The sequence below is a fragment of the Carcharhinus amblyrhynchos genome, chromosome 27 (genome assembly GCF_965287045.1).
Source record: "Carcharhinus amblyrhynchos chromosome 27, sCarAmb.v2.hapA, whole genome shotgun sequence".
Taxonomy (NCBI): Eukaryota; Metazoa; Chordata; class Chondrichthyes; order Carcharhiniformes; family Carcharhinidae; genus Carcharhinus; species Carcharhinus amblyrhynchos.
In genome coordinates this window covers 13,756,456-13,774,638 of record NC_137350.1, presented here as the reverse complement: position 1 = coordinate 13,774,638, position 18,183 = coordinate 13,756,456, and the positions used below count along the sequence as shown (strand labels likewise).

Below are 18,183 nucleotides of genomic sequence, written 5' to 3'. Positions count from 1 at the left end.
TGTAGCTCTGGAGTCACACATAGGCCAGACCAGATAAGGACAGCAGATTTCCTTCCCTAAAGGACATTGGCGTCACAGATGGGTTTTTACGACAATTGACAATGGTTTCATTAAGCTTTTCTTAATCCGCATTTTCATTGCATTCAAATTTCATCATCTGCCCAGGCAGGATTCGAACTTGGGTTCCCAGAGCATTACCCTAAGTCTCTGGATTAGTGGGTCCAGTGACAATACCACTACACCACTGCCTCCCCTTGACGTTGATGTTCTTCCCTCATATAGTTTGTCCCCTCCATTCATCATTTCCTTGTGAGCTTGGAAGATAGCATTAAAATTTCCATGAGTGAAAATGAGAAACACAACTGTGCCCACGGAGTTAAAATAGTTTCGGAAAAAGAGTCAGTGAGAGTTAAATATTACAGGAAGTATTTTCTCTATCAGAATAAGTTTGTTGAGGTAAACAGAATGTCTCAAGTTTAAAAAGGGTGAAAGCGATTTTCCAGTCTGTTCTGTTGTCTACGTGGTGCCTATCTCTTTAAGACAGGATGCGGAGTTGCTGGCGTTGGACTGAGGTAAACACAGTAAGAAGTGTCACAACACTAGCTTTCGGAGCACTGGTCCTTCGTCAGATGAGTGGGGAACTCCCCACTTACCTGACGAAGAAGCAGCGCTCCAAAAGCTAGTAGCGTTTACTACCAAATAAACGTGTTGGACTTTAACCTGGTGTGTGAGACTTCTTACTGTGTTTAGGACAGCACAACAGAAGAGGGGCACTTAACTTGCGGAACCGATGGAAACTGAGAGTGAGTAATCACACCAGGAAATGGAGTCCTCTCTCAAGCAGAATCTTCCAGAAGCCATATACTAAGCATATAAGTACTGCTCCAAGGCAGGCCAGAACTGCAACCATCCTTTACCAAGTTTCTCTTACAAATAAATGCATTTTGTCCCTAACAAGGTTGGAAATCTCTTGATGCCACCGTAACAGCTGCAACATAACACAGTTTCCATTGAACTCAACAGAAATAAAAGTTAAGAAGGGAATAGGTAAGATAGAAGCAGGGAAGTTGTTTCCACTGGCAGGTGAAAGTAGAACTAGTGGGCATGGCCTCAAATTAACGGGGAAGCAGATTTAGGACTGAGTTGAGGAGGAACTTCTTCACACAGAGTTATGAATCTGTGGAATTCCCTGCCTAGTGAAGCAGTTGAGGCTACCTCATTGAATGTTTTTAAGGCAAGGATAGATAAATGTTTGAACAGTAAAGGAATTGACAGTTATGGTGAGTGGACAGGTAAGTGTAGCTGAGTCCACAAAAAGTTCAGTCACTATCTTACTGAATGGCGGAGCAGGCTCGAGGAGCCAGATGGCCTACTCCTGCTCCTAGTTCTTATGTTCTTATGATTCACTGCTGTTTTACTCTCACTCATTTTACAACAGCGCACAAAGTCAAGATCTATCACAAGGCGTGATAGGAAATTAACTGCTACATAATTTTCTCAGCACTTTTGTACATATCTGTCAGCCCCCAGAATGACAAAGACTCCAGGATCAAGGTGAATGTAGTCTGTCACCAGTGGTTTGATGCTGCCTCCAGTGGCGGGATTCGGAACAGCAACCAGTCTGGCCGAGTTCACATCGTTGGACGCTGTTGGTAGCAGGGGCCTCCAAAACCAACTCATTAGAGGTGAATCCTTCATGACAGTCACCCTCATGTCATATCATTCCACTTGGTTAACATGAACACGGTGGAACCCCAAGAAGCTGATCACTGCTTCCGAAGGATTGATTGGTAGGCTGGTAGAGGCAGAGCTGGCATTCCAATATGGGGAGAAAACAAAAAGTTTGGATCCAGGAATGATTCAAAACTTTTTTATTTTGTAGCTGGAATGAGCCCATGGTTTGGCTCTACATTGCAAGAAGAAAGGATGACTTATAACTCGAGCAGTTGAAATCAGGATAAACATGTTAAAACATTTATATGAAACTTCTCCATCCACTGTGAACTATTAAGCTATTTCTTTTAAATATATATTACCTTTGTTAAGATAGCAGACTCAAAGAATTTCATACAAATCCATCAACATAATTGTTACTAATTAATGTCACAGCACAGAGTCTCCATCCTCTGGCCTAGCATAAGAACATAAGAAACAGGAGCAGGAGTAGGCCAACTAGCCCTTCGAGTCTGCCCCGCCATTCAATAAGATCATGGCTGATCTGTCGTGGCTCAGTTCCACATTCCCGCCCTCTCCCCATAACCCTTAATCCCCTCTCTCATCAAAAACCCATCAACCCGCGTCTTAAAAATATTTAGCGAATAGTTAGCTTCTGTTACATAACTATTCAATCTTCCTAAATCTATACGGAAAAGTGAATGAAGAAACAAATCAAATTAAGTTATTCACTGTAATAGCTTTGGCATGTGGCATTTCCAACTGCACTAGCCCATTTGTCTGTCTCCAACCACAGTAAACTCTGTTGTCCAGCACTCTACTGCCAGAGCTCATCATTACCGGGCACTGTTGGGGCCTCCAACACCATCTCATTAAAAGGTAAATCCTTTATTTAGCCACCCTCAAATCAAATTATCCCAGCACCACCACATTGGAACCCCACCAATTCTCTGCGAGGCAGAATTTTGGACAGCCCGATTTAAAAAAAAACACGGGTCACCTTTTTTTTAAAAAAGTGGGGGTGGCACAGTGGTTAGCACTGCTGCCTCACAGCGCCAGGGACCCAGGTTCGATTCCCAGCTTGGGTCAATGTCTGTGCAGAGTCTGAACGTTCTCCCCGTGTCTGTGTGGGTTTCCTCCGGGTGCTCCGGTTTCATCCCACAGTCTGAAAGGTGTGCTGGTTAGGTGCAATGGCTATGCTAAATTCTCCCTCAGTGTACCCAAACAGGTGCCAGAGTCTGGTGACTAGGGGATTTTCACTCCATTGCAGTGTTAATGTAAGCCGATCCATGACACTAATAACTTAAACTTTCAGTGTGCAAATAATGCTGTGCAAAAAAAACAATAGGTTGTAAATTGACAATAGTTGTTCTTAGGCTTTACATTGTAATCATTAAATTTTTATGTTAGTTTTGGTTATTGTGTCTGAACAAAGACGTACAGCTCAAAGTGACAGCTCCATTTCTTTATAAAAGATGGCCTGAAGGTCATGGTATCAGTTGTAGTGTCAGCTGTGGTGGTTTAACTGTGATGCCCTGCCTATTGCAATGGGGCCCTCAACAGTCCAATTACTTCCCCTCTCCCCCTCAAAGGCAAAGCAGCACCCTGTCCTGCGTCCGCTGCAGTGTAACTCCCTGTTAAGCGGCTAGTTTCCTCAGTATGCCGCACAACCAAGATTTTGCTGTACCCAACACTCCATGTAGAAAATTCGTCTTAGTCTGAGAGAGTTGGGCTACGAGACTGAAACAACTCCAGGACAAACAGTTCGGAGTATCATTAAAACTGAAATACAACAATGGTAAACTTGCCTTTTTCCCCTTCCTATCAGAAGACTGACTCAAATAGCGTATAGTACATAATAAATGAAGGAGCATTCCTTACCAGATGATGTACATCCCACTGGGATATCAAAACCAGGAGATCTGTATGCAATATGAGGTTGTTGTTCATGCTGTATGTAAGAAGAGAACAGCAACATTATATCAGAACATATTAAATTAACCTACAACCTGATGAATCCGAATACATTTCAGGAGCCAGTTTGAGAAGATCTCTCTTTATGTGATTATGCATTCATACAGTCCAACAATATAATGCATGCGAGTGCTAAATGGTGCAGAGCAAGCCATTATTAGATTGCAACAGTCATTTTCTGCGCAATGTAATGTAATTGAAGAGGATACTGTTTCCCTACTATTTCTCTCATCTATCCACTGCGGTGACACAGTGAAACAGTAATACAATCATAGGCAAGCATCTGAAGACAACAGCAAAATAACACTTCGTAAGAAGCATCCAGAATAAAGAAATTTATATATTGGGATAAAGTTGGCGCAGGTTGAACAGAGAGAAACATGAAATTAATCAGGGCGTATCGTAATTACATTAACTATTTTCCAAACATTATCAGAAAGATTTAACAGCAATTGGAAAAACTTGGTGTTTGCTCTTATGACAATGAGATTTGCATTCTTTCATATATTACCACAAGGTTTTCAAAGGACATCACCACTGGATGTTCTTCATGCGTTGAATATTACACTAGCCTTAAACTGAGTTAAACTATTGTCTTTCAGGAAAAGATGATGGGCAGGATTTTCCATTATTTTCGAGGAGAGAAAAGGGGTGTGCTGCTTGCTGGCTCTTCTCCCCAAATTGTCCAGCTTTAAGCAAATAAATCCTGGAGGCATGGCTCACACTAATGGGGCAGGGATGGAAAGATCCAGTATTGCTGGCTTTCCAGAGATTGTGACGCCCTTTAAAAAGAGCACCCCAATCTCTGGTAAAAAAAATGAAAATGTCCCCTTCCCCCCCACATTCCCTCACCATACAGCTCTTGAGGACCACCCCTCCCCACATACACACATATCTCCTCTCCCCACCGCCTGGCATCTGTCCTACCACCATCAATGATTTATACACAAATACACCCAGCTCCATCTGCTCCTAAACCCTTTCGTATTGTACCATTTGCTCTCCATTGTCTCCACTATTTTCCTGCCAGATGAATCATTTCACACTCCTCTGCATTAAACCTGATCTGCCGCTTCTCACCAGTCGGTCACAAGTCCTCCTGAAGTTTATCACTTTCCTCCTCAAACCTCACAATGCTTAAAAATTTTGGCTAATCTGCAAATTTTCAGATTGTGCTCTTTACACCAAGGTTAAGGACATTAATGTACATCAGGAACAGCTGGCACCTTAACACTGACTCACTCCTAGGGAACTCCACTATGAATCTGCTCCCAATCCAAGAAAAACAACACTATTCCTTGTTTCCTGTCACTTAGCCAATTTCATGTCAGTGTTGTTGTTCTCCCTTCTATTCCAGGAGTTCTAACTTTGCTCACAAAACTGGCATTTTACCCATGTACACCACATCAACAGCATTACCACCCCACTGGCACTTCTGTATATTTTGGCAGCCTGAACCATTTCCATTCTTAGCTCCATGTCATAAATAAAGTGCACACATTTACAAAAACTAGGAGAGCGCTACTGGCTTGCTGTATATCTGAACTAACATTTCCCAAATCTCCTCCCAGGCCATCAATCAGTTTTACAGTCTTAAACCCTAAAGTATCAGCACCTTGTACCAAATTCATACTCGAATATTTGCCATGGTGGGGGGGGGGGGGGGGGGGGGGGGGTCTGACAATTACCGAATTCCTACAGTAATATCGCAAAATAAAGCACATGAGCTTAGTGACAGCTATGATCCTCCTTGTGTAACACCTTTAACATAACAAACACATCATAGCAATTCACTGAGGCCAGAGGAAAGTGGATCAGTGGACTCTCTGGGTGGCAGGGTGGCACAGTGGCTCGTGCTGCTGCCTCACAGCGCCACGGACCTGGGTTCAATTCGTGGCTCGGGTCACAGTCCGTGCGGAGTCTGCACATTCCCTCCGTGTCTGCGTTGGTTTCCTCCAGGTGCTCCGGTTTCCTCCTGCAGTCTGAAAGACGTGCTGGTTAGGAGCGTTGGCCATGCTAAATTCTCCCTCAGTGTACCTGAACAGGCGCCAGAGTGTGGCAACTAGGGGATTTTCACAGTAACTTCATTGCAGTGTTAATGTAAGCCTACTTGTCACACTAATAAATAAAACTTTAAAAAACTTAATAAAATAAATACAATACCTCTCATCAGTTTGCTCGTAATCTGAGATGATGTAGTGCAGAGTTAGAGAGAGCAGGGGTAGAATTTTAAGAATATTGAGCAGTGATTGTCATCCTGAGAGTCGGGACCTAATGTACAGCCGCTGACTCTCTCAGTCCCACTGCGATTTAACCCTCACTGGAGTGCTGATTGGTAGTGGGTAATACTTCCAATTGCTGATTGTCCGACAGCTCATCAAACTGGCCAGACCCAGTGCTGCAGTGGCCAGACATGCTACAGCAGCCCTCTGCCTGGGCCTAAGTCCCGAGATCTTTGAGAAGGTAGCACTCAGGGGCAGGTGAGTAGGGGATGCCTTTTGGGGGGGTCTATCATGGCAGTTGGGGGGGTTGACCAGGGACAAGGGATGATCCTGGAGCTCCAAGGTCCTGGGGAGACCAGGGAGGGTGTGCCTCAACGCTGAGGGAACCTTCAGAGTCAGGGAGGCTTCGGAGTGAGGTATCCCTTCTCCCCCACCCACACTTTTGTGCCCGAGATTAGGAAAAGTGAAAATGTCAGAAAACCCTATCCATACTTGCTCCTGCCATCCTAAACATTGAGGCTGGGTAGGATAAAGTCACTTAAGGGCCTTAATACGTGAATGGGCAGGTTTCCTGCCCAAGGCCTTGCCCACCCAAACGTGAAATTGCATCAGCGTTTGGGTGGGGGGATTCCCAGGGGGGTTCCCAATTTTGAACTCTCCCCCCATCAACCTGCCTCAGAACACATGATGGGAGAGTAAAATTCCATTCAGGACTTTCTTTTACCAGGCAAAGTTCTGATATAACTTACTGAAAATTACCAGCAGCACTCAGGCAGAAGCAAGTAATGTTCTGTTGGCAACAGTTCAGGTTGGCAGAGCACAATCATAACTGATTGAAACGTAGCCAAGCCTTTACTTAACATTTCATTTAATGTAGCAAAGCAATCTGATTGGTTGTGCTAAGCACTTATATAATATTACTCAGCATATTATTCAGACCCATGCACCTCAATACAACATGAATCAGCGTAAAACAGGAGTGAACCTATCTCTGGCAGAGGGCAGAGAAGGGGGTGTATGGGGAATTTCATGTTCACTGCAATATTGCAGGGTTTTCATATTACACATTAGTATCATAAAGCCCAGCAGACAATATACCAAAATTATAACACAGGCCTTCGTAATGCTGAAAAGGAAAGATGAAGGGGGTTACATTTTTTAGAAAAAAAACCATTACATAACGTGAAAGATTACTTTGCAGTCTACTAACCCTTCCTCTTCTTCTTTAGTTAACTCCCAGCAAGTGTAAAGTAATAAAATAATGATGCATTTACTTTTCAGACTTTTTAACATTTGTTCCAATTTGTCAAAACAATTGATGATAGATAGATAGATAGAATTCCTCAGTGCAGAAGGAGACCTTTCAGTCCATCAAGTCTGCACTGACCACAGTCCCACACATGGCCCTATCCTCATAACCTAATGCATTTACCCTAGCTTATCCCCCTGACACTAAGGGATGATTTAGCGCGGGAAATCCACCTAGCCTGCACATCTTTGGACTGTGGGAGGAAACTGGAACACCTGGAGGAATCCCAAGCAGATACAGGGAGAATGTGCACACTCCACTCAGGCACTGATCCGAGCTGGGAATTGAACCCATGTCCCTGGCACTGTAGGGCAGCAGTGCTAACCACTGCTGCCCTCATGTTGCCAATGGTATCACATTGCTGGAATATTCCAATCCTCTAGTTGTAGGCCATCCTTTTCCCTTCTGGGTGTTCACTGGCTATACCGACACTATCAAATGCATGCATTCTGTATGAATCACTGAATCCGTACAGTGCATAAGGAGGCCATTCAGCCCATCGAGTCTGCACTGACCACAACTTTATCCAAGCCCTATCCCTGTAACCCCATGTATTTACCTGTGCTAGTCCCTCTGACACCAAGGAGCAATTTATCATGGTCAATCAACCCACACATCTTTTGACTGTGGGAGGACACCGGAACACTCATGCAGATACAGGGAGAATGGGCAAACTCCATACAGACAGTCACCCAAGGATGGAATCGAACCTGGGTCTCTGGCACTATGAGGCAGCAGTGCTAACCACCGTACCGTGCCTGCCCCCCTGTGAGTCACAGCCAAAGTCAAGAGGAGGAGATTGCATTTGCATCTTGCTTAGCTTCTTACAAGGGGCAGAAAGCCAGTATTAAAAATTTAATTACGGAGATGGTTTCAAAGAAATTACATAACAGTGGAAAGTGGTTAAAAAACGTACAGGCTATCACACCACTTGTTGTTGATTTGTCTGTGCTATAGTTTTCATTACAGACTAGTAATTCCAGCAAATGCTAACCAGTCACCATTGTTAGTAAGGTGCCCATTCTAGTAGTCTGTTTGCTCACTGCAACTATAGCTACTTTCATTGATTTAAACTTAAAAGTCAGCACAGCTGAATATGATCCATTAGAAGCTATAAAATATAAATTACTCAAGGAGAAAGGAACTTAATCTCATTAAGAACCACATTTTCTCTCAACACTGCCTCACTCGATTAGCTCCTGGAAGTCATTGGATAGGTGCACTCATCTGTACAATTAGCAGAATCACAGTTCAGAATGATAGTCACTCCCGCCATTCCCATTTTAACAAATTTCTCTCCTTCGATTCAAAATTTTCGGGTCTTGAGTGACAGGGAATGGATTTAAAATGCTGATAAAGAATTGGTGTAATCTTACTTCTGACATGGCATCACCTCGAGTTTCCTTAATGCTGTCAACAGAGGAAAGACCTGCACTGCAAATAACTCCACTGGAAAACAAGCTGCATTAAGGTAATGTAGATTAGCATGACCATCAATGCTAACGAGGTGATGTCAATCCCAACAGATTATGTATGTATGGAAAATGACACGACAAGGCAAGTTGCTCCATCAAATTTATCCAGTTTCAAATGGTATAAAATAACAGGTGACATTTAAACCCATCCCACCACCATTCAACCCTCTCACACAACCACGTAATCCCCTAGAAGAGGCACAAATAAAACAAAAGAGGAATAGATTGAATGCTAATTGAGGCAGAGAAATAAAAATACCCAGGAAATTCCATTACGACTTTAAGGAGCAGTGCGGTGACACAGTAGTTAGCGCTGCTGCCTTACAGCGCCAGGGACCCAGGTTCAATTCCAGCCTCAGGTGACTGTCTCTTCAGGTGGAGCTTGCATGTTCTCCCCATGTTCTGCGTGGGTTTCCTCTGGGTGCTCCAGTTTCCTTCCACAGTCCAAAGATGTGCAGGTAGGTTGATTGGCCATGCTAACTTGCCCCTTAGTGTTAGGAAGACTAGCCAGGTAAATACATGGTGTTACGGAAATAGGGTCTGTGTGGGATTGTGGTTGGTGCAGACTCGATGGGCCAAATGCCCTCTTTCTGCACTGTAGGGGTTCTATGATTCCTGCAGTCCAACAGGAAACAAATGTGATTTGTACCATAATTTCTCTTGCCTCAGCTACATTCTCAGATGAACTGAAACTTATCTAGTGTCCTTTTCAATGCATGGAGGAGATCTAACTTCACTTGCAGGTATTAGTAACTTGTTCTAGAGATCAATAATCCCCCAATGCATCAGGTTCTCGCTCTGCAGAAGCTGCCTGACCTGCTGAGTATTTATGGGTATTTTCTGTTTTTATTTCAGACTTGCCAGCATCTTCAGAATTTGTTTTGATACCTCAGTGCAATAGGATCATGACTATATTTTGTACACAATGGACATAAATGTGAAATCAGGACAAATTGACGACAGTTCATAATGTGCCTCAGCTGGCAGGTGTCAAATCTAATCATTGGTCAGTTTTTACTATTGGACGTTTCTGGTAGAAATGCACTTTCTGGTGTCTGTGAAGAGTTGTACAAGCGTGCCAGTCTCTATATCAAGAAAGTGTTGTGAGCTTTGGCAAAGTCCACAATCATTCTCCAGCACTGGACTACACAGCATTAGTAGCAGAGATTGCCAGCCTCTTCCTGGTTGGGGAGCTGCGGATATTACAGATAGATATTAGAGATATATCAGTAATTTCTTAACTGCTGATAACAATCTAGAGATGTGGGTACTTGGGTCTTGGAATAACTACATGGGGATGAGTGTAATTAATATAAAATGGGCACATGAAATGGGACTTTGTGGGGCTGGAGAATGGGTGAGAGACTACATTAATTGTTTTGCTTGCTTTTCCTTTAGGGTAAGCTTAATATATCTAATCAGTTGAAAATGTTTGTGGGCCTAGGTGAGGTGATTATTTTGGGTGCCCTCATCCTATTGGGGAGCTGAAATTAAAGATGAACACAGTGGCTGCAAGGTTATTGTTGTAAAGGGTCACTTGCTCTCCCAGTAAGAGGCCTTGAGTGTTTAAACATAAACCATTTATTGTTAAACTATAACTATGTACATATCCCAGGGACTGGCATGGACGAATGCTACCTCCATGATGGCTCCAAAGAACAAAGAACAATACAGCACAGGAAACAGGTCCTTTGGCCCTCCAAGCTTTCGCCACTCATTGGTCCAACTAGACCATTCTTCTGTATCCCTCCATTCCCAGTCTGCTCATGTGACTATCCAGATAAGTCTTAAACAATCCCAGCGTGTCCGCCTCCACCACCCTGCTAGGCAGTGCATTCCAGGCTCCCACCACCCCCTGTGTAAAATATATCCCTCTGATATCTGAGTTAAACCTCGCCCCCCTCACCTTGTGACCTCTCGTGTTTGTCACCTGCGACCTGGGAAAAAGCTTCCCACTGTTCACCCTATCCATAGCCCTCATAATTTTATACACCTCTATTCGGTCTCCCATAGAGTCTGGCTCCTTCCAGACTCTACTCTCAAAGTCTACTAGCATGTGAATCTTTGCATCATACCATGAGTGGTAATATCCTCCAGTCCCACATTAACCCTTGCTCTGCCAAACACCTTTATATTACAATGCCATGCTGCTCTCATATATAACAGTTAAAACTGAGGATTTTAATCCACATCTGGAATGCATTGTCTGAGTCCATTTGTCAAGAGTTCAGCAAGAAGGATTTCCAGCTTTACATTGGCAGCACACTCCAGGGGATGGGAGATCAAAAGGAGCCTTTCCTTGTGCCCCATTTACAACAACTGAAGCTCCTGCATGCTTTGGATTGGAGCTTTAAATACTTATCCCAGGCTCATCAGGGAACTCAAACACACCCCAAAACTAGCTGTCTGGCAGAAATTATTTCCAGTGAAAATTTCTGGCCTTTTGCATCTCATTTGCACCCATAATGTGTGGGGGTATATGGGGGCGGCACAGTGGTTAACACTGCTGCCTCACAACGCCAGGGACCAGGGTTCAATCGCACCCTCAGGTGACCGTCTGTGTGGGGTCTGCACGTTTTCCCCCTGTCTGCAAGGGTTTTGTCTGCGCGCTCCAATTTGTTCCCACAGTCCAAAAGGCCATGCTAAATTGCCCCTTAGTGTCCCAAGATGTGCAAGTTCGATGGGTTAGCCATGGTGAATATGTGGGGTTATGGGGAGGGGGTAAGATTCTCTGACAGACTTGATGGTCCAAATGGCCTCCTTCTGCACTGAAGGGGTTGTATGTGTAATCTAAACTGGCACATTTGCAAGCCAAAAATCAGCCCCTTTCTCCATTCAAGTGCTTGAGGCATTACAGCCATTATCAGCATCTGTGTTACATCTGCAGATATTTGAAGTCATTAATACAAATTACCCTTTCAGAGATCACTAACAAGATTAACTACTCTTAGTTTTCTCCCTGAACAGTCAACAATATTTCTATTTCACTAAAAGACCATGACAGAGTCAGATAGTTGTAATTCTTATGAAATGTAATCCTGTCTGTCTGCACTGCAGTAACACATTTACTGTGCTCGTTCATTGCCAAGCCAACACTGCAGTAAATATGAGCTATGACATTGATGTGACTGAGTTCACAATGGTTCATCATACACCTTGATTTATTTATAGTGCATCCAGGAGATCATATCAGTTAGTAAGTTGAACCACGGTTACGATGATAAAATGGGAAGATGCATTACCTGACCTGTTAAGCTCTTAAATTGGAGCTATAAATAGGTCAGCAGGTTTGAAATTCTAATAATAAACCGGCTGTTCTTACAGTTGAGCCTGGCGGTATTGCTACTTTTATACTGGCACTGTTTTAATTCACAGTACTGGACCTGGTCACTTGTAAGGCAACTTCCTAAATTTGTGCTAAAGGTGGTTTTTCAGGGATATGAGGATCAAATGGGAAAGTGATGTTGAGATTGAGAATTACCCATTATTAAATGGTGGCGAGCTGAATGATCTACTAATTAAGGAGAGGCAATAGCCTACAGTGGCATTATCACTCGACTATTAATCCAGAAACTCAGCTAACGTTCTGGGTTCAAATCCTGCCATGGCAGATGGTGGAATTTGAATTCAATAAAAAAAAATCTGGAATTAAGAATCTTCTGATGACCATGAAACGATTGTCAGAAAAACCCTTCTGGTTCACTAATGTCCTTTAGGGGAAAAGAAATCTGCCATCTTTACCTGGTCTGGCCTACACGTGACTCCAGAGCTACAGCAATGTAGTTCACTCTCAACCTCCCTCTAAAATGGCCTAGCAAGCCACTCAGTTCAAGGGCAACGAGGGAAGGGCAATAAATTCTGGCCAGCCAGTGACGCCCATGTGCCATGAATGAATAAAGAATTAATAATGTTCTTATTTCTCATCATTTTATACTAGCCTATGGTTGAACTCAGAAACCTATGAGGTACTGGATTGTGACTGTGAGGGTCAGAGTTTATCAATTTAAAACAGCAGAAACTGTAAGCACTGGAAAGCTTCCAGCTGCTTTTCCAGCCTGTACCAGCCGAACCATTGGGCCCTGGCTTGCAGGATTACCCAAAGTGGACTGTGAAGAATTCCAGTCTTTGGTGGTAGGTCAACAATAAGCCAGACTGACTGGTTGATCATTACTGAAAGTGAAGCCTCTAGTGGATTGGTGCGACAAACAGCACAAAATACAACAAATGGTGTGAGCACATTGCCAGCATCCTCCCAATCACAGTACGGGCACACACCGTACAGTACTGAGCAGTAGTTCAAACAGCATTTGCAATTCAATCAAAAGAGTAAAACTGTGGGTAAATGAATATCCCCCATTGCAAATTATGTCTTTGGCAGCTGGCATTTAAATACAGGATCTCTGCCTTTAATGTCATGGAAGGACCTATGCAATTCAGTTTGTGACATGCCAGCCATCTTGATGTTCATGATATGCAAGCGTAATTTTGCTCAGTAGGCCAATGGTAAATCAATTCCTTACTTCAGGCTTTATCACAAGGGTCATTAGCGCACGGATATGTCTGCCATAAGGAAGAATCGTGCTCCAATTTGCTGAGTATCAGCTCAGTGTAGTCCAGGGTCCTCATCTCTTGCTACCATTTATCACAAGTCTCATCGGAGCTAAATAAGGTTATTCTGTTACATGCTGAAGATAGAAGAACTGCTTCCAGGTGTAGCCTAAGGCACAGTTAATCTACAATGGGACTTCACTGTCACTTAAAGAGAGATGAGGAAAATCAGGATGCCCTTTGCCCCATCTCAATGTATTCTCAAAGAGTTGTATGTGGTCCACCTCTCCTCTACCTTTAAGGAGACACCCAAAACTAGTTGTAAGGCCTGTTTCTTAAGTTCCCTATGATACTTAGTTCTCTACATACAATTTAATTTCCACTTCTAGGGTGGGTGTTTGAACCCTGGAGGAACACCAGGAGATGCACAGGGGCCCCCCTGATTGTCATCAGCCAAGGACAGCAAGGGATTTTCCCAAAAAGTTGAAAAATCTAATGGGCAATTACCCTGCACCTGGAACCATCCAACACTTGGACTTAAATTGATCACTTTGGATGGCTCTGGCTCTCTCAGGAGAATAGTTATCCATGAAAAGTTAGAAGAATTAAAACCACTTTTTTGACTCCTGAGTACTGCCCACCCCAACCCCCACTGGAACCCCCTCCCCCAAATATCCTCTGGATGCCACTCCCTCTCCCATCGCCTCCTTCCCAACTACCCTTTCCCCGCTCCCTAGCTACTCTTCCAAATGCCCCCCAACTCCTAACTACCCCACCCTCTGACTGCCTTCCCACATTCCCGGCGAGAAATGTGCAGTTCCCAAAAAGGAGCGAAGTAGCAATCCGACGGTGATTACCACTGCCTGGAGGTTCTGGGCTTTTAGCACATGGCTGGACAACTGGAGAAAGTCACAAAAGGCCAGACATCAAAGCCTGGGCTTACCTGATCGATTGCGCTGTCCATTACTTCAATAATGTAGGTGAAGTTCCCATCACTAAACACACCGCTGCAGGGAAGGAGTTAATAGTTAGGAATAAGCTCAGAATGTATTCGAGAATCTCATCAAAATATATTTACAATCCTTAACAATGAGACAGTCACAGGTCTTAAAGCTTCCTCATGCATTGGATGCTATAAAAAGGTACTCTCTCAGTTCATCCTGCTTCAGCATTGAAATTCAGCCCTCCATTATTACTTTCATCTGCTTTTATGTTATCGTCATTCCTTTCCTGTTCTTCCTGTGCTCCAAATAATCATCCTAAAATAACACTGTGCACCCACACTGCTGAGTGCAGTCTTCCTCCCTTTCATAAGCTAGAAATTTTTAAACTCCAGGCCCATCTTGTGCTGTAGCACAAAATGCTGCCAGCCTAATATTAGATATTTAAATAAATTATCAATCAAGAAATGAAAGAAAACAGAATTTTCAATACAAACCACAGCACATAAATAATGCACACAATTTAAAATAATCTGACGTGGGAGTTTGCGCAGAGATCGAGCACCTGGCCAGAATTTCACCTGTAAAATTTGCACGTGCAAATCGCACAATGAGACGCTGGATGCGCATCGCAACGTCATTGAGCCCTGGAGCAGTATTCTGGTCAGTGGACACGCACGTGAGGCGAAAGAGCGGCTGCCAAAAATCAAGAAGCCAGTTTAAATTAAACAGCATGGGATAGGGATTTTACGTGGCCCTGTGCAGATGGACTGATTGGCCAGGCAGTCTTTCATGTTTTAGGTGCAACCTCGATCCAGAGTGGGATGACCTGTCAGGACTCAAATGAAATGAACAAATGTGTCTGGGGACCGTGGTCTGTGTACAATCGTGCTGCCCAGACACTCACACTCAGCTAACGTTCTGGGTTCAAATCCTGCCATGGCAGATGGTGGAATTTGAATTCAATAAAAAAAAATCTGAAATTAAGGATCTTCTGATGACCATGAAACGATTGTCAGAAAAACCCATCTGGTTCACTAATGTCCTTTAGAGGGAAAGAAATCTGCCATTTTCACCTGGTCTGGCCTACACGTGACTCCAGAGCTACAGCAATGTGGTTCACTCTCAACCTCCCTCTAAAATGGCCTAGCAAGCCACTCAGTTCAAGGGCAACTAGGGAAGGGCAATAAATTCTGGCCAGCCAGTGACGCCCATGTGCCATGAATGAATAAAGAATGAATAATGTTCTTATTTCTCATCATTTTATACTAGCCTATGGTTGAACTCAGATGCTGATAATTACATTGTACAGGTCATCAGCAGCTGTCCCTCTGAGGGAGGACATTGGAACCGCCAGCCCACACAGTCCCTTTCGTCAGCATCAGCCCTCCCCGCTCAGCCTTTTACAGGGCGTGTCTCACGCTGGATGGTCGGTAATTCGCAGCCAGTAGAACATCACATTAACAATACAATCTTAGATTTCACATCTACTCCTACTGCCCCGAACATAAAATTCAGGCCAATGCATTCCTGTGTGATGGCAGCAGAAGTAACCTGTCCATTCTCATCCTTCCTGAATATCCGGAACCTTTCCTATAATTGACAACAACATCCTCCTCCTCAAGCTGATGGTTGGGACTTGTCCTACACTTGTCCTTCTCTTCCGCCTCCTGCTTTCTGGTATCCACAAAGGATTTATCTTTGGTACATTCTTGCAGTGGTAAGCATTGCTGCCTCACAACACAAAGGATCTGGGTTCAATTCCAGCCTTGGGTGACTGCCTGTATGGAGTCTGTACCTTCTCCCCGTGTGTGCATGGATTTCCTTTGGGTGCTCCGGTTTCCTTCCGCACTCCAAAGATGTGCAGATTCAGTAGATTAGCCATGTTCAATTGTCCCTTAGTGTCTCTTGGTGGCTACATCCAAAAACACTGTACACTGACAGCACACAACTCCACCTCACTATCATAGTCTTCCTACTATCTATATTGTCGGTATTATATGAGTGGAAACCTCCTCAAATTAAATACTGGAAAAACTAAAGGTTCAGTTCCTTGCCAAAAGCTCCAATTCCTCATCGCTCTCCCTGGTAACTGTTAGAGGCTGAACCAGACTGTTTGTTATCTCGGTCTGACCTTGAGATGAACTTCTGGCCACATACCCTTGACACCACCAAGACTATTTCCATCTCCATCACATCATCAGCCCGCTCTGCCAATCACAGTTCATCCAGGCTTTGTTAGCTCTGGGTTTGACTCTTTCAACACATTCCTAACCCCCTCATTCCACCCTCTGGGAAACTTGAGCTCAAACAATACTCTGCTACTCATGTCCTAACTCACAGCACATTCTGTTCATCCACCTCATGCATCCTCACTGACCTACGCTGGCTCCTGCTTAAACAAACTTGGATTTAAAACTTTCCTCTTATTTTCATTTCCCTACATAGCCTTGCCTTCCAATCTCCAGATCCACAACCTCCTGAGATTTGAGCCCTGTGAGCATCTGTGATATTTAACTCTCTGCCTTGGCCCCAAGCTCTGGAATTCCCTTGGAACAGAAATGGGTGGATTTCCAAATGCAAATGATGCAAAGGGGTTTGGCTTTAGTGTGGGGGGAAAAAGGCATTGAAGTGGATGAGCAACCATGATCACATTAAATGATGGAGCAGGCTCGATGGGCTGAATGGCCTCTCCACCTCTCTTTCTCCTCCTACAAGATGCTACCTAAACCTTACCACTTTGACCAAGCTTATGGTCATCTGCCATGTGGTTCCACTTCAAATTCTGCTTTATATCTCTTCTCCTGGGAGGGCATTTTATATGTTGAATATAAAATACAAGTTGGTGTTGGATTTGTTAATTTAAACAGTCCTGCGACATGCAGGGTCCAAGCATCATAACTATACCAGGAGAAGGAGTAGTTCTAAAGCCCATTGGTGACATTTCAAACATGGCATCCGTAGGCAGGCAGTGTACCCACTCCTCTGCCATTCACCTGACATCCCTCTATCGAGAGATGGATATCTCATTATAATCACGAGAATAGATTCCCACAGTAGAGCTGGATTTAAAACTATTGCTGGTTGACCAGGAATCCCACAGGTAAGGAAACTCAGCACCAAAATGGATGTGAGCAATTGGATCAGACAGATATGTGCCTTTTGTTTGCACTGTTTGTGAGCCAGGAGGAGCCGGGATGCTGCTCTTTAGTCCCTCAAGCAAATGTTGTGCCACAATGAGCTGCCCCCACCACCCCAAACACTCAAACCCATGATCCTCAGTCTTCTGCCCTGGGATCTCTCAAGACCTCCCTCCCTCCGAACTGTCAGTCTGATATCCCCATCTTTCCTGATTACTGCAACCTTCTACTGCTGGCTTTGCTGCCTCTCAGTCTGACCGGGTGTTGAATGGGAAATCGGGTAGAAAGTGCCAACCTAGGTCCTGAAGTTAAACCTGGTGGGATCTCGGTGTCCCTGCTATAAATGGGCTTTTCCTTCAGACCCTAATCCCTTCCCCCAGATATTGGTGCAATTAAGTGTTGTTCCTTAGATAGCTGTACTTACTTCAGTCCATGGCATGTTGACATGGCCACAAATGAGTTGGCATTTCCTCTGATGTTTCCATGGTAATAGCAATGTTCACTGCCCTGAAAAACAGCAACAGTAGCAGTCTAGTTAGTGCTGCACCAGGCTCTCCAACACATCTGCAACCAGCAAGTGGAAAACTGGATGGAGATCACCCAAAGGCTCAAAGGACAGAATGGTCCACTCCTGCGCCTATACCTTGTGCTCGTCACTGAACTGAAAGCTTTCAATACTGAGCATAACACTAGGAGACACGCTACATGTAAATATTAGGTCCTTTGAGGATCTTCAACAAGATGGTAGCTGGGACCCAGATGTGGAAGCCCCATCCCCAATGCTGACAGATCCAATTTCTCTCAGCAGGAGAAAATGGGTGAGGTTTGAGTCACACATACCAGAAACACAAACTCAGGAGGGCCATTTGATCAGTGCTGAGTTCAAACATTCCACTTTTG

General features: G+C 44.0%; 1 protein-coding gene across 1 annotated transcript in view; it reads right to left on the bottom strand.

Moving 5' to 3' along the window:
- Window positions 1-18,183, bottom strand: part of adam11 (ADAM metallopeptidase domain 11) — a 133,653-nt gene that overhangs the window by 88,760 nt on the left and 26,710 nt on the right. The window contains exons 2-4 of the mRNA XM_080213323.1: window positions 17,708-17,790; window positions 14,146-14,209; window positions 3,556-3,625 (exon numbers count right to left, since the gene is read on the bottom strand). Coding sequence (XP_080069449.1) covers window positions 3,556-3,625; window positions 14,146-14,209; window positions 17,708-17,730 — 157 coding nt within the window. The 5' untranslated portion in view covers window positions 17,731-17,790. The remainder of the gene's footprint in view (window positions 1-3,555; window positions 3,626-14,145; window positions 14,210-17,707; window positions 17,791-18,183) is intronic.